The following is an 18655-nucleotide window of genomic DNA, read 5'->3' on the forward strand; positions in this document are numbered from 1 at the left end:
GATCAGAAACTTCCCGATATGATCTCAGGAGCTGGGTGAGTGGCCTCAAGCCTAAGAGGCAAAATGGCGGAGTTTAACTGCTATATGACCTTCTTCTAGGAACACGCATACAATTCCAAGGAACGCACTACACATACGACCCCTCCCAAGTGCTGACAGGCCACTGTGCACGTGGAATGCCAATGTATAAAATCCCAAGTCAAAGGTCAAACAGTGCACTTGAATCTCTCAGGCCACTGACTTGGCCCTCTCCCAAGTGTACTTTAAAACTTTTTAATAAACATTCACTCCTGCTCTAAAACTTGCCTCAGTCTCTCCCTCTGCCTTAAGCTCCTCAGTTGGTTGAATTCCTTCTTCTGAGGTTGCTGCAGAACTGAGGGTGCTGCAGACCTGTACAGATTTGCCACTGCCAACATGACCACGGTAAAGGTGCTGGTGATGTTGCATGTAACATCTCGGTGAGAGGCTTCACCTTTTCAGAACAGGCAGGGATCCCCTGACTGCAATTCCCAACCAATCCCCATAACCGGCAAACTTGTTTTTTAATGATGGGTGGCTTAATTTGTAAAATAGGCTAACTCTAGGATAAGACTATTTTTTATTGGCTAGTCACAAATGCCCCAAATACTTCAGTTTGGCAATATTGCTATTTATCTAGAGATGTTTTATGTGCTTAGGAAGCTAAAAATTTGTAGCAGAGTTACATTTTCTTCTTAATACATGTCAGGTGTCAGAGGCTATCAATAATTCAACCACATATTGAATCAGCATGAAACTCTAAGGTGAGGAAAATTACTTTAAGTTCTCTTGAACAGCAAATGTCTAGAGAATATAGTTGGTGAATCTCTAAATCCTGAGAAATCCATTGCCACGAATATTGAAAGGTGCCATAGATAAATGTAAAGAGGAACCTGCACAAAAGTCTAATGCAGAAAAATATTCAGTTGACATAGGTATTGTAATTAGTAGGTCAGGTAGCACAAGCACAGGTGCCAGAAGAATCCCAAACATGTTTATTTCTGTAAGATCTTGTACAAATCTATAAACAAGTCCACCTTCCCTGTCAAATTTTCCTTCCCTTTTCACAGGTAGTATAGAAGTATTACAAAGTGAATGCCCTTCGTTACAGCTCATTTTCCTAATTAAAGCATGTATAGATTCTATTTCTTATAATTGAGCTATTTATTCCATGTTGTAAACTATCATTATAGGATTAATACATTTTACTACAATATTTATTCCTGGGATTCAGAAAGATGGATGTACTTCTTGTGAACTTCTTGATCTCTTCCAGTGCAAGGTGAGACTGCCACTCCCCCAGTCCCCATTGGTTTCAGAAGGCACATCTTTACCACATCAGGTGTCTTGCCTGCCAGGGCTCCAAAATCAATTCACCCAGAATACAGAATGGGGTGGGGGTGGGGGTGGGGAATTAGTTTACACAGTGAGTCTCTTTCCAACAAATAGTCAGGTGCATCAGTAGACTAGATAAAAGCATGTTTCTTTAACAAAGGATCTATTTGCAGAATAATTTTAGAGCAGTAAGAACAGACAGAAGGTTGTCCAGAGATACCAAAACATTAAAATAAACAAACAAAAAAGGTCAGAAGAAATTACAGAATACATGGCTCCAGGGTTCAAAAAAAAAATTAAGATAGGGAAAAGAAACAGACACATAAAGCTCATTGCTTCCCAACTCAAAGGTTTCCTCATTATGTCAATTTTGCACACTAGTTTGCACCATTTGTCAATTATTTCTCATCTGGTTTCTCAGGAGAAAAGTCTCCTAGAGGAGATACTAAAGCTTCAGACTCAGGTTGAATCCTTCGCGTCGTCCTTAATCTCTTTGGCAGCCCCTTTCCAAATATTCCTGTTTCTTACGGTAGTGATATATCAACTTTCCATTAGAGCATTCCTTTATTTGTGGGTGGATCACAGTAAAATCTGTCCCCTCTGTGAATAACTCTAACTGGCAGCTAACACTGCAGTCTTAAGTTCTTCTCCACATTTTCCCAAGATGAACTGCTGGCACCAACTGTCCGCCCGTACCATCCAACTATATTTTTTCCTGACAATTGATGGCAGGGAAATTCCAGGCAAAGAAGGCTGCTATAAAAGGTAGAGGACCGGCCAGGCACAGTGGCTCACTTTGGGAGGCTGAGGCAGGCGGATCATGAGGTCAGGAGATCGAGACCAACCTGGCTAACGTGATGAAACCTTGTCTCTACTAAAAATACAAAAAAATTAGCTGGGTGTGGTGGCACGCGCCTGTGGTCCCAGCTACTTGGGAGGCTAGGGCAAGAGAATCTCTTGAACCGGGAGGTGGAGTTTGCAGTGAGCTGAGATTGTGCCACTGCACTCCAGCCTGGGCAACAGAGTGAGACTCCATCTCAAAAAAAAAGAAGGTAGGAAGGTAGATGACCAAGGATATATTCTGATCTTCTCTTTGATTGGGCCCCCAAAATTTAGAAACGGCTTCAGTGAACTGCTGATGAAAAGCAACAGGGGCACACCTGACTCTTGAGTGCATTATTGTAGCATCGCTAAAGGTCACCATATGCAGACAGGCTCCAAAGACTGCCATTAGCAGTCTCTCACACTGAGTTATGGAAAGAGGTCAATGGCCAGTTTCCTGAGGCCACAGCACTCCCTGATCAGGGGTTATAATTTGGCCTCTATCACACCTGTTCTACTAGTTGAGCAAGTCAGCCAGAGGCAACACATCACACAGCAGCCAGTTTATATCCTCGTATGTATAGCTATACGTTGAAAAAATGCTGCAGAACACTTCCACAAATTTGTGTGAATCTTCCAAGAGCAATAGAAAAAAACTCTTAAGAGAAGTATATCCAGTTGGGGGAAGGCAATTTGGATTCCGGCATTTGTGTCACTGCAGTTGCAAAGGGATAGGGCCGATTTGGAGCATGAAATGAAAAATAAGTTGGTTTGCATGACACTGTAGTTTCAGTCCCTGCTATGCCATAGTAGCCTGACTCCTTTTTAATTCCATTTGTTCTTGAACTCCCAACCTCAGGTGATCCACCCGCCTTGGCCTCCAAAATGCTTGGATTACAGAAGTGAGCCACCACGCCCGGCCTCGAATTCCATTTCTTCAAAGTTGTTAAGGCAACCAACCATTCAGCAACCCAAACTTTTTATTCTAGGATACAATCTCTTATCCAAATTCTCACTGACTCTTTGATCTTTCTTCTGAATCATTTATAGATCCTTAGTTATGTTTCGCATATTTAGCTTAGAGAGAATCACAGAGATGGAATCAGAACTAGGACATCCAGTATCAGGATACTCTAATAAAGCTAACAATTTGCTCCTTCTAATGGGAATTCATCCCAGGTTTCCAGTTCATCCCAGGGACCATTACCTCCCTCCTCTGAGATCCCAGACTGAGCGAAGAATGGTGAAGAGAAGCAGAGGAAACAGAAGGAATGACAGCAGAGAAGGAATCAGAAGCTAGAGGGAAAAAAGAGCTTTCAGTTTCTTACTCTATTCTTCCAATTTCTTTTTTTTTCTTTTTTTTTTTTTTTTTTGAGACAGAGTTTCGCTCTTGTTACCCAGGCTGGAGTGCAATGGCGCGATCTCAGCTCACCGCAACCTCCGCCTCCTGGGTTCAGGCATTTCTCCTGCCTCAGCCTCCTGAGTAGCTGGGATTACAGGCACACGCCACCATGCCCAGCTAATTTTTTGTATTTTTAGTAGAGACGGGGTTTCACCATGTTAACCAGGATGGTCTCGATCTCTTGACCTTGTGATCCACCCGCCTCAGCCTCCCAAGGTGCTGGGATTACAGGCATGAGCCACTGTGCCCAGCTATTCTTCCAATTTCTTAATGCATTATTTTTGGTTGTTCTTTTGTTTATTCCTGAATATTTCATCTCAGAAATAGAGATAACCCATTGATTCGGAATTTTTCTTCCTTAAAATCTCCATGCATACACTAATTTGTCTAGCTCAAAAGAGCCTTTCTCTGGCCATTGCAAAGCAGAATTTTCATAAGTTTACCCATTCTAAACATAAAATAGTGAAATAAGCCTTCTAAGAGACACCTGCCAGCAACTTTCTGGACTTCCCATACTTTTCTGCCATTAAAACCTATGCTAAATGATATAGGACCTGCGAGCCTGTATTACACATTTTGCTCAATAATAACTCCAAATTTTAGTAAGGGTTTGAAATTTTCCCCAGGAACCCAATCCTGCTGAGCCAAAGTAGATAATGGGAGACTTTTAAGCAAACAGTCGGAGTCTCCTCCCTAATCCAGGAGGCCACATTTTATGTTAAGTGTGTTTTATCACAATAAAATGAGTTTTTAAAAAGGTGGCCACAAATCTTCCCACAAATTGACCCAACAGAAACCCTCACTCAAGAAATCCCATCCTCATCACCAAACTGTTGGGGGAAAATCAATACCCAAAGAAACATGTCAATTCATAAATACAGAATTAGCTGATTTTATTATTGGGCAAGATGAATACCCTGAATGTATACAAACAGGCAGCAAGTGGCTACAAAGCTGTAAAAAATATTCAGCTCCATTTATATGAATTAATGTTGCAGTTGCTACACATCATCCCACCTTTAAAGAGTCAGCACATGTTCAGTTTGCTCTAGTAATTATAGTGAGCTTACTCTGATGTTCTGTTTTACACACTTCTGTAACAGGCTTGCTCTGGTGTTAAGTTCCTCAGAATTCTTTTTCAGGATCTATGGGTGTCCCAACAGGGCATTAGTACCTATGATTAGTCACACCTTTCAACATTCCTCAGCAAGGATACATTGAACGTACATTCGGTTTCCCCATAGCATGAATTCTCTGGGTTCAAGCTGGGTGTGCTTTTCATGTGAGCACCCACCTTCCCACAGTGATTATGCAAAACCAAGCCTCTTAACATCATACCTCCGTAAGTGACGTGATTATTTAAAATGAAGTGACTGTTAATTAAAACCATATTCATACAGAGCTTCTACTTGCTGAAAATTTAAAGATTGGTGGGGGTTTATGACTTTAAATGTCTCTCATTTGTTCTGAATGTAATAGTTTGCTTAATTTTATGTCTTTCTTAGAATTTATTTAATCAACTAGTACTGTGTGTCTCAGTATGTAAAGAGTATTCTAATGATATTTTAGAGGAAATCAAATAGATCAGAAAATTAAAGGGATGCTTCAAGACTGTGAATATTGATGACAAAGAAGAAAGACAAGTAACGAGAAAAGGAAAAAAAAAAGGAAAATGCGTTGGACTGAAAAATAGACGCACCAGAGGCAAATAAGCCTTCTATTTAACTAGGCTGGGTAATATGTGAGTTCTACAGAACTTATTTTAAATACTGTTCTTATAGTCAGTCATTTCACCTGGCACAAATATGCCTTTTGTACTAAAGGAAGACTGTTTCCTGCACATTTACACTTTTGAGTTAAAATCAATGTGCCACCATTTTTTCAATAAATACAGTTGTCCCTCTGTATCGGAAGTCTCTACAAGGCGGACTGTGGAACTTAGGAATGAACAGATTCTGATATCCAAGGGGGTCCTGGAACCAATCCCTTGCAGAGAGACGACTGTAAATGTTTTTAAGATTGAGAATATTAATTGTGCTTGCAATATGTGCTTAAAATGTAAATACAGAAATGTGTTAGCATCTACATTGACCATTAAATTTTGGTCGAATAGCATATGCTATTCATCTAAGTAATCTGAAATAAGTTCTGATCACAAGAAAAAAAGGAAAATTGGTTAAAAGAACAAGATGTCTTGAACAAATACTCCATTTCACCAGTAACAACTGCAGTTACAATCTATCTCAAATGACTTTAAATTGGCCCAAATGCCAATTGCTGAAAATATAATCATTTCCCAATCAGGAATGATGCATTGTCAACTAAATCTCAAATCAGTTATAATTCTCCTCAAACCTAGTTTTGAGAACTTCACTTTGGGTTTTTTCTAAGAGGATGACTGTCCATTTCAATGTTGAGAAACAATCCAGAAAGAGTGAATACTAACTATTCCCATTCAAAATTTTCTTATCAAATTAGAATTTTAAAATATATTTTAGACTATGTTAATAAGAGAAATGTTTATTCTCACAGAAGTTTGATTTTTCATACAAAATAATGCTTAGCATTTATAAGAAATATCAATTTTGCATTTAGAAAAAATATTAAATAAATCCAGCCCTATATATCTGAATTTGTTGAAATCAAATGGTTAACCTGCACCAAATTGTGTTTTCAAGCTGTTTTGGAAGTTTGAGTAAAACAATTAAAATGTTTTCTTTGCATTTAAATGAGTCGGCAATATTGCTAAACCAAAATGACGGTAGCTGTGTGATTAACAATAAATTCAACGTGAATGCTTACTGTGCATGAAAAGTTAAATGTTGAGCTGGAGAGAAAAGAAAAATAAATGTATATCTGAAAAGCAAACTGAAATAAGCATGAGGCGTTCTGTCCTTGCATCCACCCTGTCAGGCATAGAGCACATCCTCAGGAATCCAGAAAGCTGAGACCCCGTGATGACTATCCCCAGGAGGTCAATTCCCTGAAAGATGTTCAGGTGACTCCCAAAGGAAAAGAAACAAAATGTACCCGATTAAGTAATTAAACAAATAAATTCCCATTTTAATATGTCAGTTTGTGTTTTATTATATAGAAATAAATGTGTGGCTTTTTCATTTGTCTCCATCAATGCACGATTATAAGTCTATATTTTGAGGGCATTCTGTTTATTTCCTTTTACTGTTTGCTTTTAAATAGAGAATAACAAAGAGGCTGGGCGAGGTGGCTCATGCCTGTAATCCCAGCACTTTGGGAGGCGGAGGTGGGTGGATCACCTGAGGTCAGGAGTTCAAGAGAATAACAAAGAAAAACAAAATATGGTTTATATGCTTACTAGTCAGATAACCCTTGTTGACATACAAAATAAATGTATTAATCAACCAACAAACAACGTATAATCACACATACATTCTTGGTTAGAAAATTAAAGTAAAGAAAAGTTAAGTTAAAAAAATGGTAGCCACTCTTTCACTGAACCCCAAAAGAAACCACTCTTGAAGGTTGTGATCATCTGTTCTTGGTCAGTATTTTCTTTCAGAACAGCTTGCTCATCTTTAGCCATGCTGTGTTGCTCTCCCACCATTTTCCCAAGGGTGTTGTGTGGCCGCTGTTCCCCATGGCAGTCAGGCACACCAGCGACACCTAGGACAGGGGCAGCTTTGTACAGACCTTCCCCCTTGGCTCTGGGTCTACGTGTGCTCCTGGTGCTTCCTCCCTCCTGATCTGGTATCCTACTCTGGAATCTGAAGCTTGGGGACTGGTTCTCTCCAACTTAAGGGTGAGGGGCAGGGTTGTTTAATTAAATGCCTTGTGCCAGGTTCCTTCCACTGGCAGACTGGATGGAAGGAAACTGGCACAAGGCATTTAATTAAACAATTAAATTATCCCATCTTGTGTCGGTGCCCTCGGGCAGCGGAGATCCTCGCCAACCTGGTGCGACCCCTGAGAAGGCTGGCCTGGGCCCCTCACTCTACACCACCCTTCCCTCACCTGCAGCTGTCTCTCTTGCCCAGGGAAGGGAGTGGGAGAGAGAGGCAGAGAGAGAGAGATAGAGACAGAAAGAGATACTGAAAGGCAGAGAGAGAGAGAGAGAGAGAGAGAGAGAGAGAGAGACTCTCTCCAGGCTTGAGTCTCTTTATCTCTAGGTTTGAATCTTCTGATTGATTTTTCTCTCATCCTCCCTCCTGTCAGTACAGAATCACCAAAATATGCTTTCATGATTTTTTTTTAAAACCAACTTTTCCTGATTGGTTCAGGATGTGCTTCTACTCTATGAAAACTTTCAAATCGCCTCTATAAACTGCCTCCACCTTGTTTCCTTACCACTACTCACATTGGGAGATTTTGTTTAATATCATGTCCTGCACCCCATACTTTGCATTCTTTTCTCCACAAGAGTGTCCGTGGACACTGGATTAGCAGCAGTTCTAAATTGAAGCCATCGTGTCTCGACTCAGCTTCAAGCCACATGAATTCTGGATCTCCCACTGATGGTGATAATTGCTGTATAACTGCACTTTTCATTCACAGATGCCAAAAGAAGCTTTGGCCAGGAAATGTGTCCAAATTTACTGTTCTAAATTTAAGACAGAGGGTTTGATAGGATGAAAATATGGAACAAGACAGTGCTGAATTTTTTAAATTGTGATTTCCACAGAGTCCAAAATGTGTGGCTGCTCTATGTTTGGGATAAAATACGTAATTAACTTATATATAAATAACTCAGAGGCATTAATTCTATCTTTATTTAGCGCATGTCAGTATGAATAAACAAATGGTGACGTTTATGCACCTTGCTTGCTACGCCTTCGTTTTCCCACGTCTTCATGAAAATTAAATGCGATAAATGTAAAACATTTCAGACAGTGCTTCACACAGAAGCATTTACTCAATGTATTTCCTCTCCTTTTTCTCCTTTTCTGTGTGAATTCTCTTTCCATTCTAAGTCTGGCTGGCTGAAGATTATTTTCAGAAAATAGGACTTGGAGCTATATAATGTCACCGAACTCGAATACCATTTGAAGAAAAATTTTCCTTTGCTATTTTAGGTTAAGCAGTAGAATGATGTCTTGAAGCTGCAGGTGGATCGGAAGCTTGTCTGAGAGGAGGCGGGGGCAACCGTGTCAGATGGATGGTCAGTTTGGGCGAATGGGGCCTGCCCAAATGCTCTGCGTTACTAGTATCTCCCAGGAGCCCCGCCTGCACGATTCCTTTTTTTCTGGATACAAATCTCTTAGTAGATTTATACTCCTTTACACATCTTTCCAAAGGGATTTTATGGCCTTCACAGTTACCTTTATGCCATTTAACACTATAGCTTTAAAATAATTATTTGTATAGCCTATCCAAAATATATGCTGTTATTTCAATATCTTAAGCTTTGAACTCGCAGGTCTAAGACTAAAACCCACAGCCTACACTGGCTCCTTCTAAAAGTGAATGATTGCATTCTGTTCCATCTTCACTTAAAATTCACAGAGAGCATTTAGGCCCCATGATAATGGTTGAGGTACATGAAATATTACTGTTTAGAAATAAAAGGCCTCATATGGAGGGATAACGGTGGACAATGAGAAGCATTTGGGTGAATGGTTTATATAGTAAATAGCAAATTTTGTTCGGAGAGTAATTTACTGGTACATATGGTGAGTTAATTTCAAAAGGAATCTATTTTCTGCAAATAATTATTTTGAAGTTATGTGTTGAGGCTTATTAATCATTAACACAGCACAAAAGAATGCTGAAAAAAGCAGGCACGTCTGGGTAGGTGTCAGGCGCTCTGCCTTAGTCTGCTGAGGCTGCCATAACAAAGTACTGCAGATGGGAGGCTTACATGATACACACTTATTCTCCCACAGCTCTGGAAGCCGGGAAGGCCAAGACCAGGGTGCCAGATGAGGGCTTTCTTCCTGTCTTGCGGACGATCGCCTTCCCACTGTGTCCTCACACTGCAGTGATTGACCTTTCTCTCTCTCTCTCCCTCTTTCCCTCTCCCTCTTCCTCTTTCTTTAAGACCACTGTCCTACAGGATTAGGGTTCCACGCTTATGACTTATTTAACTATTTAACCTTAATTACTTCCTGAAAGGCCCTGTCTTCAGATACAGCCACATTCAGGGTTGAGGCTTCAACATATAAATTCTGGGGGAACATAATTCTGTCCATACAGCACTCCATTTGAATGATTTTTCTGAGAAACGTAGCTAAAAATACAAAAACTAAATACTGTGGCTATAAAAACAAAAATCAAAATCTGTTTCTCAGTGCAAACTTTCTAAAGTTAGGCTTAGGAAAGAATCACTTTTCCCATTAGTAATGGTCATTAATATTGGTTAATACTCTTGAAAACCAATCTTGGCATGCGGCCGCCGCGACCGCTGCCTGCGCCCGAGCCCGCCTCTGCCGCCGCCGGAGCCCGCGCCCGCGCCCAGCACGCGCAGCCCCATGCCTCTGGCGCGGCCCTCGGGGGGCGAAGGCGAAGACCGGCTCCTAGGATGAGTGAAGGGGCGGCCGCTGCCTCGCCACCTGGTGCCGCTTCGGCAGCCGCCGCCTCGGCTGAGGAGGGCACCGCGGCGGCTGCGGCGGCGGCAGCGGCGGGCGGGGGCCAGGACGGCGGCGGCGAAGGGGCGGCCGAGCCCCCCCGGGAGTTACGCTGTAGCGACTGCATCGTGTGGAACCGGCAGCAGACGTGGCTGTCCGTGGTGCCTCTGTTCATCGGCTTCATCGGCCTGGGGCTCAGCCTCATGCTTCTCAAATGGATCGTGGTGGGCTCCGTCAAGGAGTACGTGCCCACCGACCTGGTGGACTCCAAGGGGATGGGCCAGGACGCCTTCTTCCTCTCCAAGCCCAGCTCTTTCCCCAAGGCCATGGAGACCACCACCACGACCACTTCCACCACGTCCCCCGCCACCCCCTCCGCCGGGGGCGCCGCCTCCTCCAGGACGCCTAACCGGATTAGCACCCGCCTGACCACCATCACTTGGGCGCCCAGTCGCTTCCCCAGGCACCGGGTGCCCATCCGGGCCAGCCCGCGCTCCACCACAGCACGGAACACTGCGGCACCCCCGACGGTCGTATCCACCACGGCCGCGTTCTTCAGTAGCAGCACGCCGGGCTCCCGACCCCCGGTGCCAGGAACCCCAAGCACCCAGGCAATGCCCTCCTGGCCCACTGCGGCATACGCTACCTCCTCCTACCTTCACGATTCTACTCCCTCCTGGACCCTGTCTCCCTTTCAGGATGCTGCCTCGTCTTCTTCCTCCTCTTCCTCGTCCTCTACCACCACGACACCAGAAACTAGCACCAGCCCCAAATTTCATACGACGACATATTCCACAGAGCGATCTGAGCACTTCAAACCCTGCCGAGACAAGGACCTTGCATACTGTCTCAATGATGGCGAGTGCTTTGTGATCAAAGCCCTGACTGGATCACATAAACACTGTCGGTGCAAAGAAGGCTACCAAGGAGTCCGTTGTGATCAATTTCTGCTGAAAACTGATTCCATCTTATCGGATCCAAACCACTTGGGAATTGAATTCATGGAGATGACCTTCAACGCAGAGATGGATTTTTGACTTTAACATAATGAACCTGGGAACAATTAACACAAGCATTCTGAAGAACAATACAGGTTGAGCATCCCTAATCTGAAAATTCAAACTCCAGAATGCTCCAAAATATAAGATTCTTGAGCACTGGCGTGATGCCGCAACTGGAAAATTTTACACCCGACCTCATGTGACAGGTTGCAGTCAAAACACAAGCACACCACTCACAGTTTATTCAGTGACCCCCCAAGGGAAAATAAAGACCCTTCAGGTACTATTCATCTTTGATACGTATTTTCAGTGTACACCTAGATGCTCCCACACAAGTATGCCCACAATGGTAATAAAACGGCACATGTGCAGACAGGAAGCACCAGCAGTAGGTTCCTAATGATGATCCATATGGGGCCCAAACCTAAGTTCATTACTCACTGAAGTGTTTTTGCTTATGCTATGCTCTGTGATGTCAAGGATATGATGACATTTGTCGAAAATGTTAAAAAGGCCTGTAGATACCTCTATGAGTAACAATGATAAGAAGAAGAAGGATGTATGTTAATTTAGAACACAGAAAGTCAAGCTGTTGGAGAAATTGAACAGCAGTGTAAGTGTGGGCCATCTTACAGAAGTGTATGATGGTACAATGACTACCATACATGACTTGAAGAAACAGAGTGCTAAACTGTTGAAGTTCTACCCTGAAAGTGATAAACAGAAGTTAATGAAAAATAGAAAAACACTCTAAAGCTAAAAATAAAGATCTTGATTGAGTATTGAAAGAATGGATCCAGCAGTGTCATGGTAAACATATGACACTTAATCGTATTCTGGTCACGAAACAAGAAAATATCAATCACAGTGAGCTGAAAATTAAAGGGAACTGTGAAGATTCAACACTCTGGCTGCAGAAAGTTTTAAAAGACAAATTTGTAAAGCCTTCTGGTGATAAATCATCTGCTTGTCATAAAGCAGCAGAGCAATTCATTGACAAGTTTGCCAATGTCATCACTGCTAAAAACCTGATACCAGAACAAGTCTGTAATGCTGATGGAACATCACTGTTTTGGTGTTATTGCCCCAGAAAGAAACTAATGAACAACTACTAGAGGAATTAAGAATGCCAAGGACACAATAACTGCACTGCACCAGGATGTGCTAATGCAGCAGGCATGCTTAAGTGTAGACTTGCTGTGATAGGCATAAGCTTGAGTTCTCTATGTTGTCAAAGAGCTAACTTCCTACCAGTCTATTATTATGCTAGCAGGAGGGCATGAATCACCGGAGATAGCTTTTCTATCTGGTTTTACAAACATCTGTACCAGTGGTTGATGATCACTGCAGGGAGGCTAAACTGGATGAGGACTACAAGATTTTGTTATTCCTTAACAACTATTCTGTTCATCCTCCAGCTGAAATTCTACTCAAAAATAATGTTTATGCCATGTAGTTTTCCCCAAATATGATTTCATTAATTCAGCCATGTGACCAGGGTACCCTTAGATCAATTAAGAGTAAATATAAAAACACTTTGTTGAACAGAATGCTAACAGCAGTGAACAGCAGCCTGGGTGTGGAAAGTTTTCAAAAGGAGTTTAGCATAAAGAATGCTGTATATGCTGTTGCCAACACTTGGATCACAGTGAGTGAAGACGTGGTTGTGCATGCATGGCACAACATCTGGCCTATGGCCATGTTCAATGACTATGTTGCAACCTTTCTTGGGCAGATAGACTGACTTTAAAATATCTATTAATGGCAGCAGAATTAAATTCCTTTACAAAAATCATTGGCATTCTTTAAATAGGGTAGTGGGTTTGAATTTTCCATTTAGCATGGCTCAATATATATGTCTGCACTATTTTTGCAGGGAGAGAAATCAAAGAAAATTAATATGTCTTTATGCCTGTGAGTTGTGAATTTTTGAGTAGATCTAAAGAATGGGATATGGTTCAGTGTTTTGCAAGTATTTGTTTCAGTCTTTGGCTCATCTTTTCATTCTCTTCACAGTATCTTTAAGGGCAAATATTTTTAATTTTAATAAAGCCTAAAATTTTAATTTTTTCTTTCATGGGTTATGCTTTTGGCATTATATCTAAAAGCTCAACACCAAACCCCAGGTAACATAGATTCTTTCTGGAAAGTTACAGGCTATTAATTTTATTCCTTTAATAAATGTAGACATGTTCAGATTATCTACTTCTGGTTTTTGTAGATTGTGTCTTTTAAGGAATTGATCAATTTTATATAAATTATCAAATTTGTGAGCATAGAGTTGTTCATATATTTATTATATTTTAATATTGAAGAGATTAGTAGTAATGATCCTTCCTTCATTCTTTATATCAGTAATTTTTGTCTTTCATTTTTTCTTAAACTGGCTTTTAGAGGTTTGCCAATTGTATTTATCTTTTCAAATAATCAAATTTTCTTTTCATTGATTTTCTGTTTTTAATTTCATTGATATTGCTCTAGTTTTATTATTTCTCTTCTTTCTGATGACTGTAGATATTGATCTTTTTCTAGTATTTTTAAGGTAGAAACTTAGATTATTAATATTTAGATCTTTCTTCTTTTCTAATATATGCATTAAGTGCTATAAATTTCCCTCTAAGAACTGCTTTTGTTGCATTCCACAAATTTTGATGAGTTGTATTTTTATTTTCTTTTAGTTCACTTTTATTTCTAATTTCTCTGGCCTCATGTCTTTTGATTCACATGTTTCTTATTTATATTTTAATCCCAAAATGATCTGAAAGAATACTTTGCATGATTTATATATTTTTTATGTATTAAGATATGTATTGCATCCCAGAATTTGGTGAATATTTTATGTGAAATTGAGAAGAATGTATATTCTGTTACGGTTAGATTAACTCTTCTATAAATGTCAATTAGATCCAGTTGGTTGATACTGCTATTTAGTCAACTATATCCTTACTGATAGCCTGCTTGCTGGATAGAAGGGTGCAAGTCTTTAACTAAAATAGTGAATTAATCTATTTTCCCTTGTAGTTCTACTAGTTTTTGCCTTATATATTTTTATGCTGTGTTTATAGGCACCATACCTTAAAAAAAATTGTTATGTTTCCTGGAAAGTTGGCTCCTTTATCATAATCTAATGCTCCTTTTTATTCCTGATATTTTTTTCTTGAACTGAAGTCTTCTTTGCCTGAAATTAATATAGTCACACCATACTATGTTGGATACGTGTTAGTACGGCATATCTTACTCTACCACTTCATATTTATGGCACCTGTGCCACTATTTTTAAAGTGAATTTCCTATAGACAACATATACTTGCATCTTATTTTTAAAAACATACTTTGAGAGTTTGTTTTAATTGGTATATTTAGACTATATTTATAGTGATTTTTGATATTTCTGGATTAATACCTATCATATTTATAAATGTTTTTTATCCACTGATGACTAGAGTTTTTGTTTCTTTTTCTTTGCCTTCCATTTTTCTCTTTTTTGGATCTAATTAAGTATTTTAGGTGACAGCATTTTATCTTCTCTGTTAGCATATCAATTGTGCTTCCGTGATATATTTGGTTAGTGATTCCCTAGAGTGCACTGTACATTTACAACTGATCTGTGCCTATTTTCAAATAATACTGCTCTTGCGTAGCAAACTTATAAAAAGTACTTCCAATTATTTATTTTCATCCCTTATAACATTGCTGTCGTTCGTTTTACTTATTCATAAACTATAACCACTCAGTACACTGTTGCTATTAGTTTTGAACAGTTATCTCTGTTCGTTCAAATAAAAATAAGAAAAATATTTTATTTTACCTTTATATTTTTTTTTTCTGTACCTCTCTCCCTTTCCCTAAATAGGTCTGAGTTTCTGACATATAGTCTTCCTTCTTTCTGAAGAAGCCTTCGCATTTTTTTCAAGGTACATCTACTGGCAAAAAAATTCCTTAATGTTTGTTTGTCTGAGAAGGAATTTCTCCTTCACTTTTGTACAATAAATTTCACTGGTAACAAAATTCTAAACTGGTGATGGTGGGTTCTGTTTTTACTTTTACCCTTGAATTTACTACCTTCACTTGGTTTCATAGTTTCTGTGTGGAAGTCTGTAATATTTATACTTGGTTCTCTATAGGTAAGGTGTTTTCCCTTCCCGCCATTGCACACTCCCAGTCTCGTTTCAGGATTTTGTTTTGGATTTTGTGCAGATTGAATATGACATGCATAATGTAGAGTATATTTCATGGTTGGTATTCTCCAGCTTCCTGGATCTGTGGTTTTGTGTTCATCATTAATTTTGGAAAGTTCTCACCTACTATTACTTCAAAACCTTTTCTATATTGTTTTCTCTTGATTTTCCTTCCTACCTTCCCATAATGTGTGTTACACCTTTGTAAATTGTCTCCTAGTTCTGCAGTGCTCTGTTCCATTGTGTTTTCATTATTTTTCTCTTTGCTTTTCAGTTTTTAAAGTTTCTATTGATATATCTTTAAGCATACTGAGTCTTTCCTTGAGAGTGTTAAATCAACTTTTTCAGATTTTTTCTTTCCTAGTACTTCCTTTGGATTCTTTCTTAGAAGTGTTTCTCTCTGCCTACATAACACGTCTGTTATTGCATGTTGTGAACTTTGTCATTAGATCATTTGGCATAACAATTCGTTAAATTTATTTTCTGATCATTTAAAAATCTCTGCCATATCTGAGTTTGGTTCTGATTCTTCCTTTGTCTGTCTCTTTAAATCTGAATTTAAAATTCAGATTAAAATTTTTTTTTTTTCTTTTTAGCAGATCATGTAGTTTTCTTGTGAAAAGCTAGACATGCTGTATTAGGTAAAAGGGATTGACATAGTATATCTTTACTGTGAGTTTTTAATGAAATTTTCTCTAGCAGTCAGTTTTTGTTTAATGTTAACTATAGTTACAGGTGTCAGAGGCTAAAATTTCCTTCTGATGCCCTTGTTTTTGTCTTCCCTGTTGTCTTTGGGTTTCCCTAGAGAATTCTTTCTAAATAAATTCTGAAACATGGTTTTTTAATTTGTATTCTGTTATTGTTTAGGAGGCTAGTTTATGGGTGGTAAGGTGTGCAGAGAAATAAAGTGTTTTATAATTCTATGATCAGGGCTCAGTCCTCTACTGGGCTTGAGCCCTAGGGTTGGGTCTTTCACAAGTGATTTTCAGCCTTTTTTTTTTTGCCCACAGCCCTCCCCTTACGTGAGACAGGGAAACTAAAGAGGTTTCAAATTACATATTTCCTTCCGATGTTGAATGTTAGAGGAAGCTGCAATCGGGTATTTCTTATGGTGGTTAGGTTCTGGTACAATAGTTTCCTCTGGGGAAAGGCCTTTGTTAAGGAACACAGAACATTCTGAGTATATTTTAAATGATAATTTTTCCTTTTCTCCTGCCAGATACATTAGGTGACTTTTCTATCTTCACCATGAGAAACTGTAGAGGTTTCTGGAAGGAAAACTCATGAAATTGTGACAATCCTTCTCAGGCTGGTCCTCCAGAAGTTTTTATATTTCAAGCTTGTCCACACTCAGTGTCCAGCTGTTAGTCAAGTGATGTTGAAGTGTTTTTACCAGTTTCTGACTCCAGCAATGGCTACTGCTCCCCGTAATTTATGACTTTGTATTTATCTTTCTCTCCAGTTTTTAAAGTAGCAGTTTGCCCTGTGACTTCCACTCTCCAAAGGCTCTAAGAAGACTTGTTCATTTTCACTTTGTTTCACTTTGCTCTTGAGAGGATGACTAGGAGGTTTATGACCTGTTTTTGATAATAAAATATGAATTTGTAGAAATCAAGAACAAGCTATATGACAATAATTAAGAATATTTGAGAGAATTTCAGGTTTGAAATTCAGTAAATTTTTAAAAAACAAAATGTGAATCTTTTAAAAATAAACAATATTCATTGCATACAGTGAAGTTATATTTGTGTATTCTCTTAAGAGTTTAAATATGGTGTAATTTTTCAAATTGCTCTGGCAATAATACAATTGAGTGAATTCTTTTGCACTTCAAAGTAACAAAATAATTAGACACAAAATGTTCCTAGTGAGATTTTGGCTAATCTGATAGACTCATATGTAAATGTGCTATAGGAAAGTCTGAATATTTTAAAACTGAAGTCCATTTAAATTGGTTTCACAATTTAAATGATACTCACTAAACCTAAAAAAATCCAGATGATAATTTTTATTATAAACATTGGGGAATATATAAATGCATTTTCAATTTCTTTCATTTCAATTTCTGTGATCTTTTAAAATCAATAAACATTTATTTTTCTGAAAAAAAAAAAAAAAAAAGAAAACTAATCTTATCCAATTTGATTTCCTGAAGGCAATTTTAAGATAAAATCTCATTCATTTTTAAACAATAAACTAGAAGCAAATAAATATAAGTGAAAAGCTAATTTAGCTTATATAAATTGAAAGGTAATATAAAATGTCTCTTGCTGATCAAAATGGTACGACTGTATTTTACTGATACACATGTGCCAGAAAAATACATATATGTATTTATGTCTATCATGACTCTATGTTTTCACTCCAAGCATGACTTTCGCAGAGGCTAACTGCACTTTATATTTTTATACACTGTGATGTAACTCTCATCAAAATTAGGGAAAAAAATCCACTAAATCCTCAAGTCTATACCAAGAATTCCAAAGTGTTCTGAGAAATATTGCCTTTTAGTGGATATTATCTTCAAATATCAGAATCTTCAGTAGCTGTTTAACAATGATCCTCCTAAGTGTAGTTTTAGTCTGAATCACCATGAAATGAAGCATGAGACCGCTGCCTGTTTGGCAGCAATGCAAAGACGATCAGGCTGCCTGAATCCAGTACACAGCCACAGCGTGGCTGAATCCAAGCCACAGCCACAGAGCACCTGAATCCAATCCATAGCCACAGCGTGGCTGAATCCAATCCACAGCCACAGCGCACCTGAATCCAATCCATAGCCACAGCGCACCTGAATCCAATCCATAGCCACAGAGCACCTGAATCCAATCCACAGCCACAGCGCACCTGAATCCAATCCATAGCCACAGAGCACCTGAATCCAATCCATAGCCACAGCCACAGCGCACCTGAATCCAATCCATAGCCACAGAGCACCTGAATACAATCCATAGCCACAGCATGGCTGAATCCAATCCACAGCCACAGCATGGCTGAATCCAATCCATAGCGACAGCACACCTGAATCCAATCCATAGCGACAGTGCACCTGAATCCAATCCATAGCCACAGCATGGCTGAATCCAATCCATAGCCACAGCATGGCTGACTAACCTACCATGTTCCATTTCCCAGAAGCATGCCCAGCAAAGAGGTTTCAAATGTACTTCTAAAATAATGCTGGTTCTGCTCTTGGGTAGCTTAAAAAAATTACATATACATGGAAAAATCCTAATATACAATGTTACCTGGTAGAGAGAATGTTTTGAATGAAATGCATAAGAACTGGCGACAATGCCCATCCCAGTGATGCAACGCTACCTGTCGACTTCTTAACACGTCAGAAAATGGTGCTGGTGG

The 18655-nt window shown here is 39.4% G+C and overlaps 2 protein-coding genes across 2 annotated transcripts in view; one reads left to right on the forward strand and one right to left on the reverse strand.

The window, feature by feature from the left end:
- LOC110568491 (contactin-associated protein-like 3) overlaps positions 1–18655 on the reverse strand; it is a 241642-nt gene that overhangs the window by 138996 nt on the left and 83991 nt on the right. The window lies entirely within an intron of this gene.
- On the forward strand, positions 9931–11153 carry LOC110568485 (pro-neuregulin-3, membrane-bound isoform-like). The gene has a single exon (XM_064361692.1). The coding sequence runs from the start codon at positions 9936–9938 to the stop codon at positions 11151–11153; it is 1218 nt and encodes a 405-aa protein (XP_064217762.1). The 5' UTR covers positions 9931–9935.

The sequence above is a fragment of the Aotus nancymaae genome, unplaced genomic scaffold (genome assembly GCF_030222135.1).
Source record: "Aotus nancymaae isolate 86718 unplaced genomic scaffold, 86718_ANA_hifiasm-v0.15.2.pri h1tg000041l, whole genome shotgun sequence".
In the NCBI taxonomy this organism is placed as follows: domain Eukaryota; kingdom Metazoa; phylum Chordata; class Mammalia; order Primates; family Aotidae; genus Aotus; species Aotus nancymaae.